The 16,068-nt window shown below is 51.4% G+C and overlaps 1 protein-coding gene and 2 non-coding genes across 3 annotated transcripts; all 3 read right to left on the bottom strand.

The window, feature by feature from the left end:
* Positions 1-40: 40 nt before the first annotated feature.
* Trnaa-agc (transfer RNA alanine (anticodon AGC)) lies at positions 41-113 on the bottom strand. Its single transcript has one exon. It is a non-coding gene; the product is annotated as a tRNA-Ala (tRNA).
* Positions 114-460: 347 nt separating this feature from the next.
* On the bottom strand, positions 461-549 carry Trnay-gua (transfer RNA tyrosine (anticodon GUA)). The gene is given in 2 exon segments: positions 461-496; positions 513-549. It is a non-coding gene; the product is annotated as a tRNA-Tyr (tRNA).
* Positions 550-8,034: 7,485 nt separating this feature from the next.
* On the bottom strand, positions 8,035-15,812 carry Tmem214 (transmembrane protein 214). The gene is made up of 17 exons (XM_052746073.1): positions 15,596-15,812; positions 14,566-14,765; positions 13,961-14,111; positions 13,633-13,767; positions 13,318-13,400; positions 12,848-12,953; positions 12,681-12,762; positions 12,302-12,403; positions 11,780-11,921; positions 11,342-11,433; positions 11,026-11,074; positions 10,734-10,847; positions 10,404-10,521; positions 9,604-9,700; positions 9,296-9,443; positions 9,015-9,160; positions 8,035-8,846 (listed from the first exon to the last, which is right to left on the bottom strand). Exons 1-17 carry the CDS (start codon positions 15,753-15,755, stop codon positions 8,720-8,722), a joined length of 2,052 nt encoding a protein of 683 aa, XP_052602033.1. The 5' UTR covers positions 15,756-15,812; the 3' UTR covers positions 8,035-8,719.
* Between the last annotated feature and the right edge of the window lie 256 nt (positions 15,813-16,068).

Below are 16,068 nucleotides of genomic sequence, written 5' to 3'. Positions count from 1 at the left end.
CGGTGTTAACCGGTTAACAGTGCGGCTTGCAAAAGGGAAGTGGAGGATGCGGGCATCGATCCCGCTACCTCTCGCATGCTAAGCGAGCGCTCTACCATTTGAGCTAATCCCCCAGCTGTTACCTCTGCGCATCCAATTGCCTTTAGAAGTTTGACCGAGAGGTCCACGGCACTGGAAATTTCTAACAATTCAGAGTACAACGTACACCGGAACCCTCAGCAAGGTTTTGAAACGCAGCCGTGTAATAAAAACAAACACTTAGGACTTTCCTTGCAGTACACTATGTTTACACCCAATGCGCGAACCCGACGCAGAACACTGTACCTATCTATCTCGCCTATGTGTCTCACCCAAGGTCAGCAGTCGTCAAGCAAATAAACAGCCTCTTTCCAAATTATCGTCGTCGCCCTCCCCCTCCCCAATAATCAAGATAGGAAGGAGCTAAAAATAGCGCACGAAGTCCTTCGAGCCGGAATCGAACCAGCGACCTAAGGATTGCCACGGTTCACCCACTACAGTCCTCCGCTCTACCAACTGAGCTATCGAAGGCTCCGCTGCTCCCGAGGGTTGCCATCTTCCCTCTAATGCTTACCGCGGGTTTTCCTAGCTTCTCGGCCATTTGTTAGCAAGCCAAGGGAGCCGCGGCGGCGGGAAAGGCGGAGGGAGCCGGCCCCGGGCTTGCCGGCTCGCACCCTGGGGCGGGAGCGCGCTGGGAGCCGGCTCCGGGCCGGAGCTCGGGCGGCCTTCCTCCCGCTGTGCAGACACTAGTTCCCGAGTTTGGAGACTGCGAATCGTGCTCGCTGCTTCAGCTCCAGGTTTCCTTTGATTTTCGACATGGTGCAAATAAAAAGCATGCTCCCCTGACGGTGCGGAAGACACTCTCTCCGTCAGCTCGGGTGCCGGGGTCCATTCACCCAGGGCCCCCGCCAGAAGGAAACGCCGAGCCGCGCGCGGGAGGCGAGCGATCCCGGGACGCTGGGATGCGGCGGGGGACGCGGATTCCCGCTCCCGGGTGCCTGGAGCCGGCCGGGTGCAGTCCCCCGATCTGCCCGGTCCTGCAGTGCCCAGCGCTTGCTAAACAAGTTTACTTACTTGTTTTTCAAATGTTCCAGGTCTGGGAAGGGTTTCCGCCGCACCCGAGCCCCTGCCCTGTCTTCTCCTGGGTGATGGATAGGTCGATCGTGTCTACCCCCACCGCTGCCCCTTATCTGGTTCATGTATTTGTTGCTTTTCCTTAGAGGCCCGGGCCACTATTGGCTCACTGAAAGCTACCAGATTGTTTTTTTTTAAAACAAAGGAACACAGTTAACCCCCGGGTCCTCGGTGCAGCCGGCTCTGTCTGGCGGAGTGGGTGTGTCCAGAGACCTGGCCTCCAATTCCAGTTCTGAAACATCCAGCCGGGTGGAGTGAGAGTTTGAAATCTTGTCTGACTTCATTCTGCTGGGGGGAAAAAAAAAATGCTGCCACCGTGCCTGAACCCCAGCTGTGGAGAGTTTTCAGGGCACACGTTTAGCATTTTTAAGTAATTCGTATTTCTCTTTCTCCTCCCCTACCTTCCCGTTCCCATTATTACCGCCCCCCTCCCCGTCTGTCTGTCCCTCCCGCCCTCTTCCCTCCCCCTTGTGATATTTAATTGTGACGCCTTTAAAATTTATTTGGGGATTGCAAAACATACTTATCTATTTGTTTCTCAAACCTGCAGCACAAAGTTTTCCCAAGGGGGTCTTCTACCTAAGTACTAACCAGGCCCAACATTGCTTAGAGCAGAGCGGCTCAGGGTGAGTGAGCGAGTCAGGGACATTTAGCGCAATCTCAATGCTGTACAAATGACACCTCTCTACTAGAGGGTTTTGTCTTGTTTTGTTTTTTTAAATATTCGGGCTCGAGCCTGGGATCAATCTGGCCTCGACCTCGAAGAGCTTCGCTTGCCTCTGCGTCCAGAATGCTGAGATAAAAACGTGCAGCTCTACATCTGACTTTTTTTTTTTAAAGTCACTAGGAAGAACATCCTTTACCGTCCAAGCAATCGCTTCTGGCATCACTTCCCTTCATTCCCTGGCAATTACTCACAAACTGGCTTCCAGTCTCTAGCTTTCCTTTTCTTTTAAGAAAAGTATTGGAAGCTGATCCTGACCCACGTGCTGGTGATCACAGACATGCACCAACACCCTTTACTCTGCATGTCTGTGTTTGTGACTGGATCTCACTGTGTAGCCCTGGCTAGACCACAACTCGATATGGAAACCAGTCTGACCTTAAACTTTGGAGATGTTCTGCGCTCTGCCCACTTTGCTGGTGTTAAATGTGTGAGCCACACCATGCCTGGCATGCACATTCCTAGAAATCTTTGCCCATATTACTGCTTACTCATCTAGAAAATGATTAGGAGTGTACTTGTTTGGTCAAACAAAACGAGACTTTTCTACCTTTTGATAAAAGTTACCGATTTACTTCCTAGAAATATACAAAATTCTATCGTAGCATTCATTGATTTAAGTATTTAAGAATCCTTCAAAGCCATTGAAGTGGCTTAGCAGTAAAAATATTTGCTGCCAAGCCTGAGAGACCTGAGTTTGATCCCCTGGACCCACATGGTGGAATGAGAGAACCCACTCTTCCAAGTTGTCCTCTGACCCCCACATGAACACCAGGACATGCTCAAGAACACACATGCACACCCACACACATGTAACACCAAATAATAAATGAATGTAAAAAAGAGAGAAACATTTTATTAATGTGCAAAATAAGTTGCATTTTATTTTATATTTTCACTTCATTGATGAAATGGATCTTTTTGCAAGCCTGCTATTCATCTGCAGAATCACTTATGAATTTGCAGAGTCACTTACACACACACACACATTTGTGTTCAGTGCTTTTTTTATTTAGAGTAGATTTTTAACATTAGATACATATTTATTGCATATTTCCAGCAAATTTTTTTCTCTAGTTTTTTGTGGTACTTAAAATTCTGTGTACAAACATTTATCATCCATTTCCTCTAGGACCTTTCTCTGTTGCTTTTAAATTTAGCATATTATTATGCAAGGGAGGATTAAATATTCACATATCTTCTTAACTTTTTCTTATTTTATTCTAATCTATCTGAAATATATTCAGGTATAGGATGGATATATATGTATATCCATATATATATCCATATATATATATGGATATATATATGGATATATATATATATATATATATATATATTTTTTTTTTTTGGCTTTTTGAGACAGGGTTTCTCTGTGTAGCTTTGTGCCTTTCCTGGGACTCACTTGGTAGCCCAGGCTGGCCTCGAACTCACAGAGATCCTAACAAAAGCACTTGAACTGTCAGCACGGCTCTGCAGGGCCATTGCTGCCAGGGCTGACAACCTGAGTTTGACCTCTGGAACTCACATGGTGGGGGGGAGAGAACCAACCTTTGCAGACTGGCCTTCATCTCTACATACACCACACCACACACACACACACACACACACACACACACACACACACACACACACACACACACACACACATGCTGCAGCACACATACTCACACATACATACACAGACACACCTATACGGTTTGTTTGTTTGTTTGTTTGAGACAGGGTTTCTCTGTGTAGCTTTGGTGCCTATCCTGGATCTCGCTCTGTAGACCAAGCTGGCCTCGAACTCACAGAAATCCACCTGCCGCTGCCTCCCGAGTGCTGGGACTAAAGGCGAGCACCACCACCCGGCTTTCTTTGGGTACTTCCCTTAGATGCAGGCCCTCCCTGGGTGGAGTCATCTTATGGCCTTTCCTGAGTCCAGGTGTTGCCTGCCAGTAAGCCTGTCACAGAAGCTGTGTCTGGGCCTGTAAGGCTGTCATGGCAGCTGTGTGGTCAAGGTGTTTTGGACCCCCCACAAGGGCTAATACTTGAATAACACTGCCTGGACTCCTGCTGATGCCCTAGCAGCTTACTTGTGCTTCAACCCAGTTATGCTCCTGTCAATCACAAAGACAAATGACATCTTAGCATTATTATGAGCACAATCTTGAATTCTTAGGACCCCTAGAAGGTTCTAGAAGATTTCTGACCATACTTTCAGAACTGGTAGGCTAGGATGTTCACTCTTTTTGCTTTCTTGGTTTTCAAATTTATTTTTTATTTTATTTTTTGTGTGTGTGTTGGTTTTTTGTTGTTTTGTTTTGTTTTCTTGAGACAGGGGTCTTTCTACATAGCCCCAGCTGTCCAGGACTCACTTTGTAGACCAGGCTGGCCTTGAACTCAGAAATTCACCTGCCTCCGCTTCTTCAGTGCTGGGATTATCTTTTTTTTTTTTTTTGGTTTTTCGAGACAGGGTTTCTCTGTGTAGCTTTGCGCCTTTCCTGGAACTCACTTGGTAGCCCAGGCTGGCCTCGAACTCACAGAGATCCGCCTGGCTCTGCCTCCCGAGTTCTGGGATTAAAGGCGTGCGCCACCACCGCCCAGCTTATCTTTTTTTTTTTTAAATAGTGTCACCTGTAGATCAGGTTGAAGATGACCTTGACATTTGAGCCTCTTGCCTCCACCCCTCAGAAGTGCTAGAATTAGAGGTGTGCCTCACATTTGGGTCTTCATGTTTACTAATGATAGTTGTTGGGGGCCTAAATTCACAACTTGTTATAGTCCCAAATGCTTAGTTTCGGTGAGGTCAGTGAGCCGATAGTCCTGATGTGGCGTTAGAGTCACTTAAATAAATGGTCTATTCAGGAGCTATGGAGAAATTTTAACTGCTTCCCCCTGACTTCAGATACTCCACACTACCATAACGCTGGGATTTTGTGTGTGCCCTTTCCCCCACCCTAAATTCTGTAGACCTTGGCACTTCCTCCACCGACCCATGATGAAGTCAGGGATAGGACATCTAACAATGTGAAGACCACACACCACTTTCTTCTGTAATGTCAACATTAATGCATGCACACTCAAAAGCATCAAATATGACTGCTTCTGGGCTCTCAAGACGTTTCTAGAAAGACATTTCTAGGTCATTTTTAACTCCTTACTGTGACAGTCTTTCACAGCGGCATCCCGCCCCTGTAGCCTGCTCTGTGATGATGGCAGGTGGCCCAGCAGTGTGCAGAACCAAACCACCAAGATGTGGCTCTGACCCAGAAGATTTGGAATACTGGGTTTAATAGGAACATGATGAATGTAACAGAAACCACTCATTGAGAGGACTCTGTCTTACTTCCCAGGTTGTTAGTTCTGCTGACTGATGCTTAAAGGTGAGGTCAGGGTCCTGCCTCCTTTGAACCACCCTTGGCTCTCTTTTGGGAACAGAAGTTTTTCTCTGTGGTGGCAGAGATTATAACTTAAAATATGTGCAGCAATCAATGCCATGACAGTGTGGGAAAGGCAAAACTCTGGAGACTGTCAAGATCAGTAACCTCCAGTGGCCTGGGAAGCATAATGCAGAGTCAGGGCATCTCTAGGTCAGTGAGACCTACCTGTCTGTAGAGTGATGGACACATGCCATCAGACACCTAAGACTTGCTGTATTGTTAAGTGTGAGTGTGTGTGTGTGTGTACATGAGTTCAGGTGACTAAAGACACCAAAGGCATCAGGGACCCAAGCTGGAGTTATAGGTGGTTGTGAACCATCTGGTCTGAGTGCTGGGAACTGAACATAAATCCTCTTGCAGGAGCTCTATGACCACCGAACCTTCACCCCCGGGTCCACAATAGGCATTTTGTGTAACCTACTAAGTCTGGAAGGAAGTAAGTACTTGTCTAAGGTACAGACCTTTTCAGATTGTAACATGTGCACGTCCTGCCCGGTAAAAGTTATCCACAGTGGGGAAGCTGTGTGTGTGTGTATGTGTGTGTGTGTGTGTGTGTGTGTGTGTGTGTGTGTGTGTGTGTGCATGTGGGGGTGGTAGGAAGGACGAGCCTATTTTTGCCCTTGACATAAATCTAAAATTGCTCTAAAATAACACATTAAAAAAAATGTACCAGTGTGCTAATGTCCTTACTGATATTACATTATAGTACATTAGTTATTAAGGGGCAGGATACATGGTATTAAATAAATATTCAGTCATACCCTGAATGGTAGGAAACTATTGTAGAGTAAGAGAATGGGTCACTTTAAGCATCCACACAAGTCCCACCTCTCAGATGACATTAAAATGCTCAGAAGTCACCCAACCATATAGACACCTCCGTGAAGGGCAGCTGGGGTGATCTGGATTGGGCAGCACGCCCGTCACTGTGGAAAGTAAGCCACACTAGGGTGGTGTTGAGAGCAGACTACAAACCCTGCAGGCTGAGCTCAGAGACATGATCTGTCAGGCAGTGACCACGTCGCCCTCATCTAAAACTAAAGCTGAGGAGATGGAAATACCAAAGGTAGAAACCCGAGACACAGTAGAAAACTGTAATAGAAAAACTGTTTAGAAATGACTAGTGTTATTTCCACATCCGAGTAAGAACTGGTAATGGTGAGACAGACTCATTCAAATTGGCCTTCAGTGTTGCGGCATGTTACTTGAACTTCAGTTGCATGAGATCCGACAGAAATGAAATGGCTGGCCTTACTGTAATGGACAGCAGGTGGTCTGTGGCTACAGACAGGAAAAGCACAGTACTACCCCAATCTTGGGGTGGGGGTGGGGGCCTTTTGAAAAAGAGCCGCTTTCCCAATGGGGTTTTTTGGTCTTTTGAGACAGGGTTTCTCTGTGTAGTTTTGGAGCCTGCCCTGGAACTCTTTCTGTAGACCTGGCTAGCCTTGAACTTATGGAAATCACCTGCCTCTGCCTCCCAAGTGCTGGGATTAAAGGCGTGTGCAACCACTGTCCAGCCCCCAATATCCTTTTAAAGCCAAGGTTGGTGTCAGTGTCCTCATGAGAGGCTGTGACAATACCAACAGATTTAAGTTGAAGAAAAATGCTGCATTTAAGAATTTTTTTTTCTTTTTGTTTTTTGAGACTGTTTCTCTGTGTAGCGCTTGCTGGCTGTTCTGGAACTCACTTTGTAGATCAGGCCTGCCTCTGCCTCCCAAGTGCTGGGATTAAAGGTGTGCGCCTGGCATATTTAAGGATTTTAATATCAGAAATTATGAACCCAAGTTAAGTCACCACAGAGTAGAAGCCAGCACAGAATCATGGCATGCCCAAGGATGTTGGATTGAAAAAACAATCGAACAAACGAACAAAACCCAGAAAACCGGGCTAGCATTCTAACTCTTCTTGAGACACCGTAGTATCTTGTCTTGTGCTGTGGCTGCCCGGGCTGTCAAAAGTCCTCTCCAATTCCTTAGGTAGGGTTGAACTGTTTGTGGCTGATTGACAAGAACAAACAGGACGTGTTGTGGGGCACTTGGACAATCTGGCCTGGCAGACCACATTTGGTCCTTGGACAGAAAGGGCTTTCTCTCACTGGGAACAATGGTCATGGTTAACTGCCAGGCAGCCTGCAAGGAGTGGCCAGCTGTGACTGTTTACTTCCTAAAATAAGTAATATTTTATTACTTATAAATAAATTGGGTCAAGATGCTTTTAAACTTGCTACTTGAAATTCACTTGGGGAAGGGACAGGTACCACTGGAGAGGGATGGAAAGGAAGTGGCCGCCACTCCTGCTGATCTGTGGTGCTTCTAGGGGAAACAAAGTTGCCCGAGAAACAACACTGACTAGACCTAAGGAGCCCAAGGGACAGACTAACACGCTCGCAATGAGTCGTCTCAAAGCAGTGAACCCTGGTTGTCTCTTGGCATTCTAAACCAGTCTCATAAAAATGAACCAAATAATAAATGAAGGACTGGGAGACCACCCAACTCTGCCCGTTTTCCCAATCATATGGAAGCAAATTTCTGGACAGGCATCACTTGACAAGCCAGACAAAATCAGCAGAGCCAACCGGATCATGGGAACGCTGTTTTGAGTGACAGAGATGGACTTTCTCTACCAGGAGCTCAATTATCAGTGCAATACCCAGGGCAGAGGCCCAAGACTATTTTTCTGTCCCCAAACTATGGAAGTTCCCACATGAAGATGCAAAGAAAGGAAAGCTAGAAATCCAATCGCTGTCATTTATTCCACCCAGGAGTCATACGTCGAGAGGCTGATGGAAGGCGCTGCTCTCCAGGTGGATGGTGCCATGGACAGATCCGACAGATGTTGAGAGAGAGGCTCTGGTACTGAGGGGACCAGTGCTGAGAAGCCAGGACGCTGACAGAGCAGGGCACAAGTGGCCTCAGAAGGCTTGCTTGTTCTGGGTGTTCTGAGGTAACAGTCATTTCCGTGTGGCCTGCATGTCCACTGATGGTTACTCTAGCTGCTGGTGGAAGTGACGCTGCTGTCACCCACTGTGGTGCTGGCCCTTCTGAAGTCCTTCCCTTTTTCTGCTGTGGTTGAAGTTATGACCAGGAATGGGGACAGGAGGCTACCTCCCTTCTTCAGAGGTGGGCTGTGGGGGTTTACGTGGTGAGATGGAGGAGAGCGGGATGAGAGAAGCAGAGAAAGGCTACCAGCCCACGGAGGCCGGAAGCTGTGCAACTGGGCCTGAGATACCTAGCAGACCTGTGAGCGGGAGGCTGAGCTCCGGCCCAGTCCCCTCAAGATGGGAGAAGTGAGGCAGACACCGGGCCCTGGCCTAGGAGATAGAACTCAGGCACCAAGTGAAGAGAGAGCCGCCTTCTCTACCCTCCACAGTCTCGGACAGCTTGCCCACCACAGAAACCAGTGGCCAGGCAGGCCGGGTCTATTGCTGGGATATCATGGCGAGTGCCCAGTCCAAGAAAGCTACTGTGACGTCCTGTAGAGAGAGCCAGGTCCATCGGGCGGCTTCACTGAACTGTGTCTTAATGCAGTCCCACGTCACTTCTCCTCTGTGAGAAAAGCAGAATGTCTGAGGGGACTGGGGGTCATGTGTGGGGCTGTGTCACCTCACAGGGCTGCAGCTGAAACCCAGAACCTCATCCCAGAGTGGCTGTGACAGAGTGAACGGTGTTCCTTTGTCCCCAGGGAACCGGTGGCGTCTGGAGTGAAGGTCTTACCTGCAGGCCTCGTGGCAGTACTCCTGGGCTCGGGCCAGGGCCACAAGCAGCAGGTGCCACATGGGCAGCAGCACACTGTGGTGGAAGAGCAGCAGCAGCTCCTTCAAGGAGTGCGAGAGCTGATGCAGGGCCTCAGGGAGCTGGACCTGCAGCAGGACCACGGGGAGGGGATGGGACAAGATGCCCAGGGCAAGGGGATCTGCCCATGCAGGACTGTTCCCTCCCAAGAACTCTGTCTCTGGGAGGATGGGTCCTTTTCTGACTCCTCATCTCCAGCTTACCCTCTGCAAGAAGCCAGCAAGGCTGTCGCCAAAGCGGGCAGAAAGGAAGCTGACTGTGGCATTGGTGTGTGTCCAGGCCAGCTGCAAACTGGGCTGTACCACGGCAAGCAGGTAGGAGCCACAGGCTGGCAATGTCCCCCGCAGCCAGCTGTAGAGAAATTGGAGGACAGAGGCATACGCTGAGCTTCCCCAGGACAACTTGCTCACCAAAGAAGAGCCCAAAAAGGGGAAGAGGATCTGAAGTACTTCCCACTGTCCATGCCTGCCCCGACCACCGCACCACCCTCCCCTCCTTGGCAGCAACTCACTTGTAGCTCTGCAGGCTGTAGGAGGAGAGCTTGGCACATACTTGCTGGCCAACAGGCAAGAAACCAGATGATCGGAGCAAGCGGCCAGTGACGGAGGCTGCAAAGGGAGCCTCTGGTGAGCTGGGAGAGCAGGGGCAAGGGCTTGGAGGACAGACATTCCAGGTCCTGGGGCAGGCACAGTGAAGAGTGGGGCAGTTTCGTGTGCTCTCGGGTCTAACTAGACAGGTTTGGAGGGAGAAGTGCAGGCCGGAGGGGCCGAATACATTCTGCTGGGTCAGGAACAAGAAGAATGGGGCAATGGGTGGAGTCTTGGACTTAAGAGGTCAGAACACCTCAGGTCCGAGTATCTGCCCTTTTATTAGCTGTGATCTTTCTAAAATTACATTTACTAATTTATTGAGTGCATGCATGTGCATATGCCACAGCACACACAGGAGGTCAGAAGACTCATGTTGACTTCCACCATATGTACCCTGGGGATGGAACTCAGATCGTCATACTTGGCAGCAAGCACGTTTGACCACTTAGTTATCTTTCTGTTCCTACTAGCTATGATCTTAATCTGAGGCTAAACCTTCTTCCTCAGGAGTTAAAAGGAGAAAACATGTGTTTAGTTGCTGTAAATCTGTAATCATGTCTCTCCCAGGGACTATCACCAGTCCAGCCTGCATAGAACAGTGAGCTGAAAGAGTTTGTACTGATGCACTGAGAACTCCTCAGGACAAGGTGGGGTTTGGAGAGGCTACATATAGCTCTGTGCCCCACCATGTTCTCTTCCCAGACGACCGACCACCACTTACCCTGGAAGGAGCTGTGGGACCGAAAGTCATGGCAGAGGAATCCTATTGCAAAGACCAGAAGCAACAGGAGTAGCCGGGCCCAGGGTGGCCGAGGACCTCGTGCCTGTTGTAACAAGCCCTGGCGGCAGAGAGGACAGTGGTCAGAGGTAGGCGGCCTGGTCTTTACTTCCTAGCACAAGTCCTAAGCTAGGCCGACACATAAGCTTGAGGTCGGGGGGGGGGGGGGGGGGGGGGTTGTCCACAGACAGGTGGGACAGGGATGTGACCCAACCCAGGGTGTGTCAAGACAGATGTAGGACTGTGCATGGCTGGAGAGGTTGGGTGTCACACCTTGCAGGCTGTATCACAGGTGACAACATGGTCGTTGCTACCAATGCCCTTCTTTAGAAGCTCCTGGTTGGCAAGCTTGAAGGACTGAATGGTTTCTTGCAAAGACTTCCGTGCCTACAGAATACCAAGAGATGAGTTGAGAAGGTGAGCCCTGGCCTGTCAGAGGATCCTGAGCCTCCATCTTGCTTCATGCTCAGTGTCCAAAGGCACAGAAAAGGGAGATTAGAGGTCAAGGGGCACAAACCGAGAACCCAGACAAGCTCTAGCCTCCCACATCCTCTCAGCAACTCACCTTCTTGGGAATCCGCTCCCAGGACTTGAGCAAGTGCTCCAGTAGCAGGCTTTGGAGAAGAAGCACGCTCCTTTCAGTCAGCAGCCCCCTGGCCGTTCCCCTCCGCCCACCAAGATCTGGGTTCTAGCAATGGAAGGCCCCCACCCGCAGAGTCCTTTAAAGGCCACTCCGGCTGTGTTCTCACGCAAACTGAGAGGTGTGCGCCTGGCAAACAGTGACCTGTGTTTCTGGTACGACACACCAGCCCTAGTCTGGAAAGCACACACTAGGAGACTTCTTTGTGTACACCCGGGCAGGTGACCCCACCCCCACCTGCCTGGACTGTGACAGGTGCTTGGGGTACAGCTGTCTCCAGACGCTGGTGCTGAGGGGGTCCACAGTCAGGCACTGGGTCAGGCTGCCCAGGAGCTGCACAGGACAAGAGAGAGAGAACGCCGGGGCTTCAGGACGGTGAAAGGGAGGGTGCTAGGGCTTCTGGTAACAACACGTCTACCATGAAGGGCGAGAAGTATTGTCAAGACCCCTGAGACGCTGTCACGGGGTAGGTGTGGTTCCTGACCTGCAGCCTTAGCTTAAGGATCTTGTCTACAAGTGACAGGCCACCACTGACCACCCTCCCACCTCTCAGGCCCATACTCCGTGGGAGAGCACAAGTGAGTGGGGCGGGTGGCTGTGGGAGCGAGCTGCGGAACACCAGGGACCATCACCAGAGGGCTGACTGCAGCTGCGCTCCAGGCAAGGGGAGATCGCTCACCTCTTTCTTCATTTCAGCAGGACAGCTAGGGGTGGCTCGCGACAGGAATGAAGGGAAGTAGGTGTGCAGGGTGGAGTCTGGCTTGGCCCCAAACGCCAGCACCTTCAGTCGAGGGAAGAGCTGGCAGAGCTGTTCCTGCAGGCTAGGGGAGGGGCCGGGCTCAGGCTGTCAGAGGAACTGTGACTCTTGAGCTCAGCCCCGGCCTGAAGGGAGAGTCACGAAGTGCCTTGGGGTGCTCTGAGTCTCTGTACACAGAAGCACCTTGCGAAGCTGGTCTCCCTAAAGACTGCCTGATGTGACACACACACACACACACACACACACACACACACACACACACACAAATTGTCACATTCAAAGGCATATATAATTTCTGGGCCTCACAGGCCCCTTGAAATCTACTGTTGAACCTTCCAGTTGTGAATCTAGGGCTTTTGGGGAAAGGGGGATGGAAATGCACTGCTGCGGCTTGACTTTGTACTGGGAACTCTCCCCTGTATGCATGCTCCAAGGCAGTCCTACCTGGGGGTTAGGGAGTTGTTGGGCATATAGGCGAAGTCTAGAAGTGGGAAGAAGTCCTTGGGGCCAATCACGCCAAAGCCTTTGGTGAGGTTGGGATGCATCCTAGAGAAGGAAGGAGGAGGCTTGTTGGAAACTACTCTGGCGCTCCAGTCATGAACTCAGCTAAGCCAGTGGACAGGGAGAAGGGCATAAACTCTACCCCATCCCCAGCCCTCAATGGCTCCCTCCCTTTCCTTCCTCACCATCACACTTGGAGGTGGGAGGAGCTGGTCCTGATTTTCCTCGCATCTATGGAGACCAGGATCACGGCATCCCATTTGCCGAAACAGCCTCTTGTGGACACCCTGGGCCTTCCCCTCGCTGTCCCCCCATTACTCACAGGAGCAGCCGGTCCAGGTACGCGATGGCAAAGGGAGACAGAGACTTGATGCCCAGCACAGGCAGCATGATCCCCAGCCACACTATAGAGTCAAAAGTCAGCAAGTCTCAGGCTCATGCACAGGGCTCATCAGAGAAAAGACCAATCCATAGTTCTCTGTCTGGTACCTTTCAGTCCCTCGGCGAGGTTGGCAAAACCTGCTTGCCCTAGGGCCCACATGATACTCAGGCACTTTGCTGGTCGGCTCTGGTGGGACCTCAGAAGCTCTAGGAACTGAGGAGATGGGTAGAAAGGGCAGGTTATAGGTCAGCACACCGGCACTACAGATCCTAGGGGAAGAAGGTTATAGGTGCCGAGGGTGCCAGGAATAGTGTAACCCTATGGCAGTGTGGCTCAGTGCTTCCCCCCATTCTTAACTCCTCAAACTGGCTGACCGGTTCTAGGAAAGCCATGGGACCTCTCTACGGCCCAGCCACTCCATAATACCGTAAATGTATGGGGCGGCCTCGTCCAATAGACACAGCAAATGCTAATGGTATTACATGCTATTCTGTCCCACAACCAAGCCTAATAATGGAGATTCTGTCTGGTTTCCCTAATCCTACCCTTGGGTTTCCCAGCACCACCTAGGGCTCACCTTGCCCAGGTTTGAGGTGACAATCTTGGGCTTGTCTTGCAGAATGGCCTGAATACAGATGCGGTACCCATGTAGCGACTCCCCTAGAGAGACATACATTCTCAGATTTACTTGTATGACTTGGCACTCCATGCTTTTTTTTTTTTTTTTTCAGCTGTGAGCCAAAATCCTAATCTCCTCCTCCTCCCCTCCTCTCCCAAAAAACCGTTTCGGAGATTAGCACATTTCTTATTGGAAAGGGAACTGGTGACCACATTGGAAGCAAGAAAAAGGAGTGGGCTCTCAAGACGGTCATCCTTCATAGGGCGCTCTTACCTGGTGTCTTATCCAACTCCTGTAGCATGGTGAACAGACAGTGATCGAAAAAGAGCTCCACAGACCCTGCAGCTTTGGTCAGGAGCCCTCGGATGATCCCACGCAGCTCTCGGCTCACGAGGCTGTAGGGATAATCTGGGGCCATTGGCCTCTGTGAGTGCTAGGTCAAGATGCCCTTGCATTGAGGCTAGCTCTCTCTTCCCCAAGGAGACCCGGCCACTTGTACAGCCACGTCTGAATCAGGACAGTGGAGGTTCTGGGCTCTTAGGAACATCCACCCTTTCCGAATGTCTGTGGCCTTATCTAAGGTGAGGGCCGAGGCACTAACCATGTGGATACTGGCTCAGGGTGGGCTCGCTCCGTGGAGTCTGGAGCTTGTAGTTGAGATAGCTGGCCAGGTCCTTCAGCCATACAGAGGGGTTCCCAGTGAAGACGCTCTGGCTTTTGTCCAGTTCCTTCTGCAGAGCGGCTATATCCAGCTGTCAGGGAGAGAGACTTCTATGATGAGTGGGAAGGGGCAGGGAAGGACAGGCATAGGAAAGTGGCTGGAGGAGGTTTTTCTATGTGGAGGCTACAATTTTGCCACACCCAGGCCCCAAGAAAAGACGGGGCAGGACAGCTGAGAATGCTGATCTCAACGCCATACACTTGTAGGCCCATCACATATTCAAGGGCAAGAAGAGAGGGCAAGATGGGAAGTGAAAGACCACTCCTGTGGGACAGAGAACCCAAACCAGCTTTTCTATGACCTCCATCTTGTTCTCGGGATTTCCATCATTCTCCTCACCTACGTTTCTTATGAACATCCCACTTCCTTTCTATTCAAAGTGCAAACATTCTGTCCCTTGGCATGTCCATCTTTTCTGGAACCCCTCTCATCTGGGTGTCCTAAATCCCACAAGTTCTCCGCACCCTGAGACTAGGCACACTTACGGCTTTCAGTGCATCCTCCAGGCTTCGGAACGGGCCCTGCTTCTGGTTCTGGCTAGCGACAGCTGTCACCTTCTTTGGTTGCTTCTTGTTTGCTGGTTTCTTAGACTCCACTGGAGGGGGTGGAACCTGTTCTTTATTCTGCCGCTTCATGATTTTCTCAAAGCCACGCTCATAAAGAGTGCTTGTGGTCTGGATTGGAGCTGGACCGGAAACAGGTAGAAAACAGGAGGCGACCCTCAAGACCCCAGGACTCACAGCACAGTGGTCCCTTCTCTGCAGGGGCACCTAAGTCATTTACAGTGAGATGCTGTCCCAAGCTCCTGCTTCCTTGGGAGCTTTAGAAGCACAGCACAGAGCCCTCCTGGTGGCTGATTTCAGTCACCACCAGCAGGTCCCTGGCTCTTCCAGTTCTTTATCAGACAAATCAAAGCATGTGGGAGCTCAGCCAGGCTCATGTACAGAGAGGGTGGGCCTCACTGTTTCTGGCTGCTAGTCTGTAAGGGCAGAATTTTTCCAGCACGGTTTCTACTCCCAATTCTTGTTGGTTCTGAAATGACAACTCTATACTCAACAAGTGGCAAGCTTTCTCCCCTCCGCTGGAGACTATGGAACAGGTGACACGGAGATTAACTCCCGGATGGAAGTGTATGTCGGGTCATTCCTCCCAGTGCTGGCCTTCTCGTCCACCCCTCCCCGACCTGCTGGTTACTTTAGAAGGGGCCCCGTGCAGGATCCCGGGTGCCTCTCTGCCCAGTCGCTCAGACACCTGGCCAACCAGGGCCGGGACAGCTGAGAGGGTTGTGTGCAAAGGCCCGAACAGATGGAGATCGGAATTCCAGTCTCTTTCGACTCGGGAGTCTGCTTCGCTGGGCCTCCGCTTCCCGACCTGTCCGGCGGGGACGGTCACCTCTCTCTGCGCTATCAGCCGGGGTGGCCGGGGACCCCCGGATCCGCTCCCGGCTTCCGCAGCTGCTCCGCCGCGCCCCTGCCCCACAGGCCCGGGTGGGCGGCGGCGGCGGCGGGTACTCACAGCTCAGGTCGTATTTCCACACTCCGTTCGCCTCCCCGAGCGCTCGGCGGTCAACGCCAGCGCCGCCGCCGCCGCCGCCTCGTCCACCGCCGCTGGCTCCAGGTCGCCGGCCCTTCCTCACCACCTCCCAGCCCCCGCTGCCCGCTGCCTTGGCCGCCATGACTTCGGCTCCGCCACCCCCCGGCTTTCCAGTTCGCACGGCCTTCGCGCCGCGCCACGTCGGCGCTGCCGCCGCCGCCGCCGCCGCCGCAAAGCAGCCTGGGACTCGTAGTCCATCCGCGCCACCGCGCCGCGGGGCTAGGGAGGGGCGGCGGCGGGCAGGCCCCGCCCCTGTGGCGCAAAAATCCCTATCTTACATCTGCCGCGCGTGCTCGGCCCTGGCCAGCTTGGAAACGGGACTAGTCCCGTTTTTCTTGTCTTGCCCTCCCTCTTTCTCTTCCTCCTCCTTTGGGTTTTTCGAGACAGGGTTTCTC

This window comes from Peromyscus californicus, unplaced genomic scaffold (genome assembly GCF_007827085.1).
Source record: "Peromyscus californicus insignis strain IS unplaced genomic scaffold, ASM782708v3 Scaffold_1__1_contigs__length_55948999, whole genome shotgun sequence".
In the NCBI taxonomy this organism is placed as follows: Eukaryota; Metazoa; Chordata; class Mammalia; order Rodentia; family Cricetidae; genus Peromyscus; species Peromyscus californicus.
This window is presented reverse-complemented; position numbering and strand designations above follow the sequence as displayed.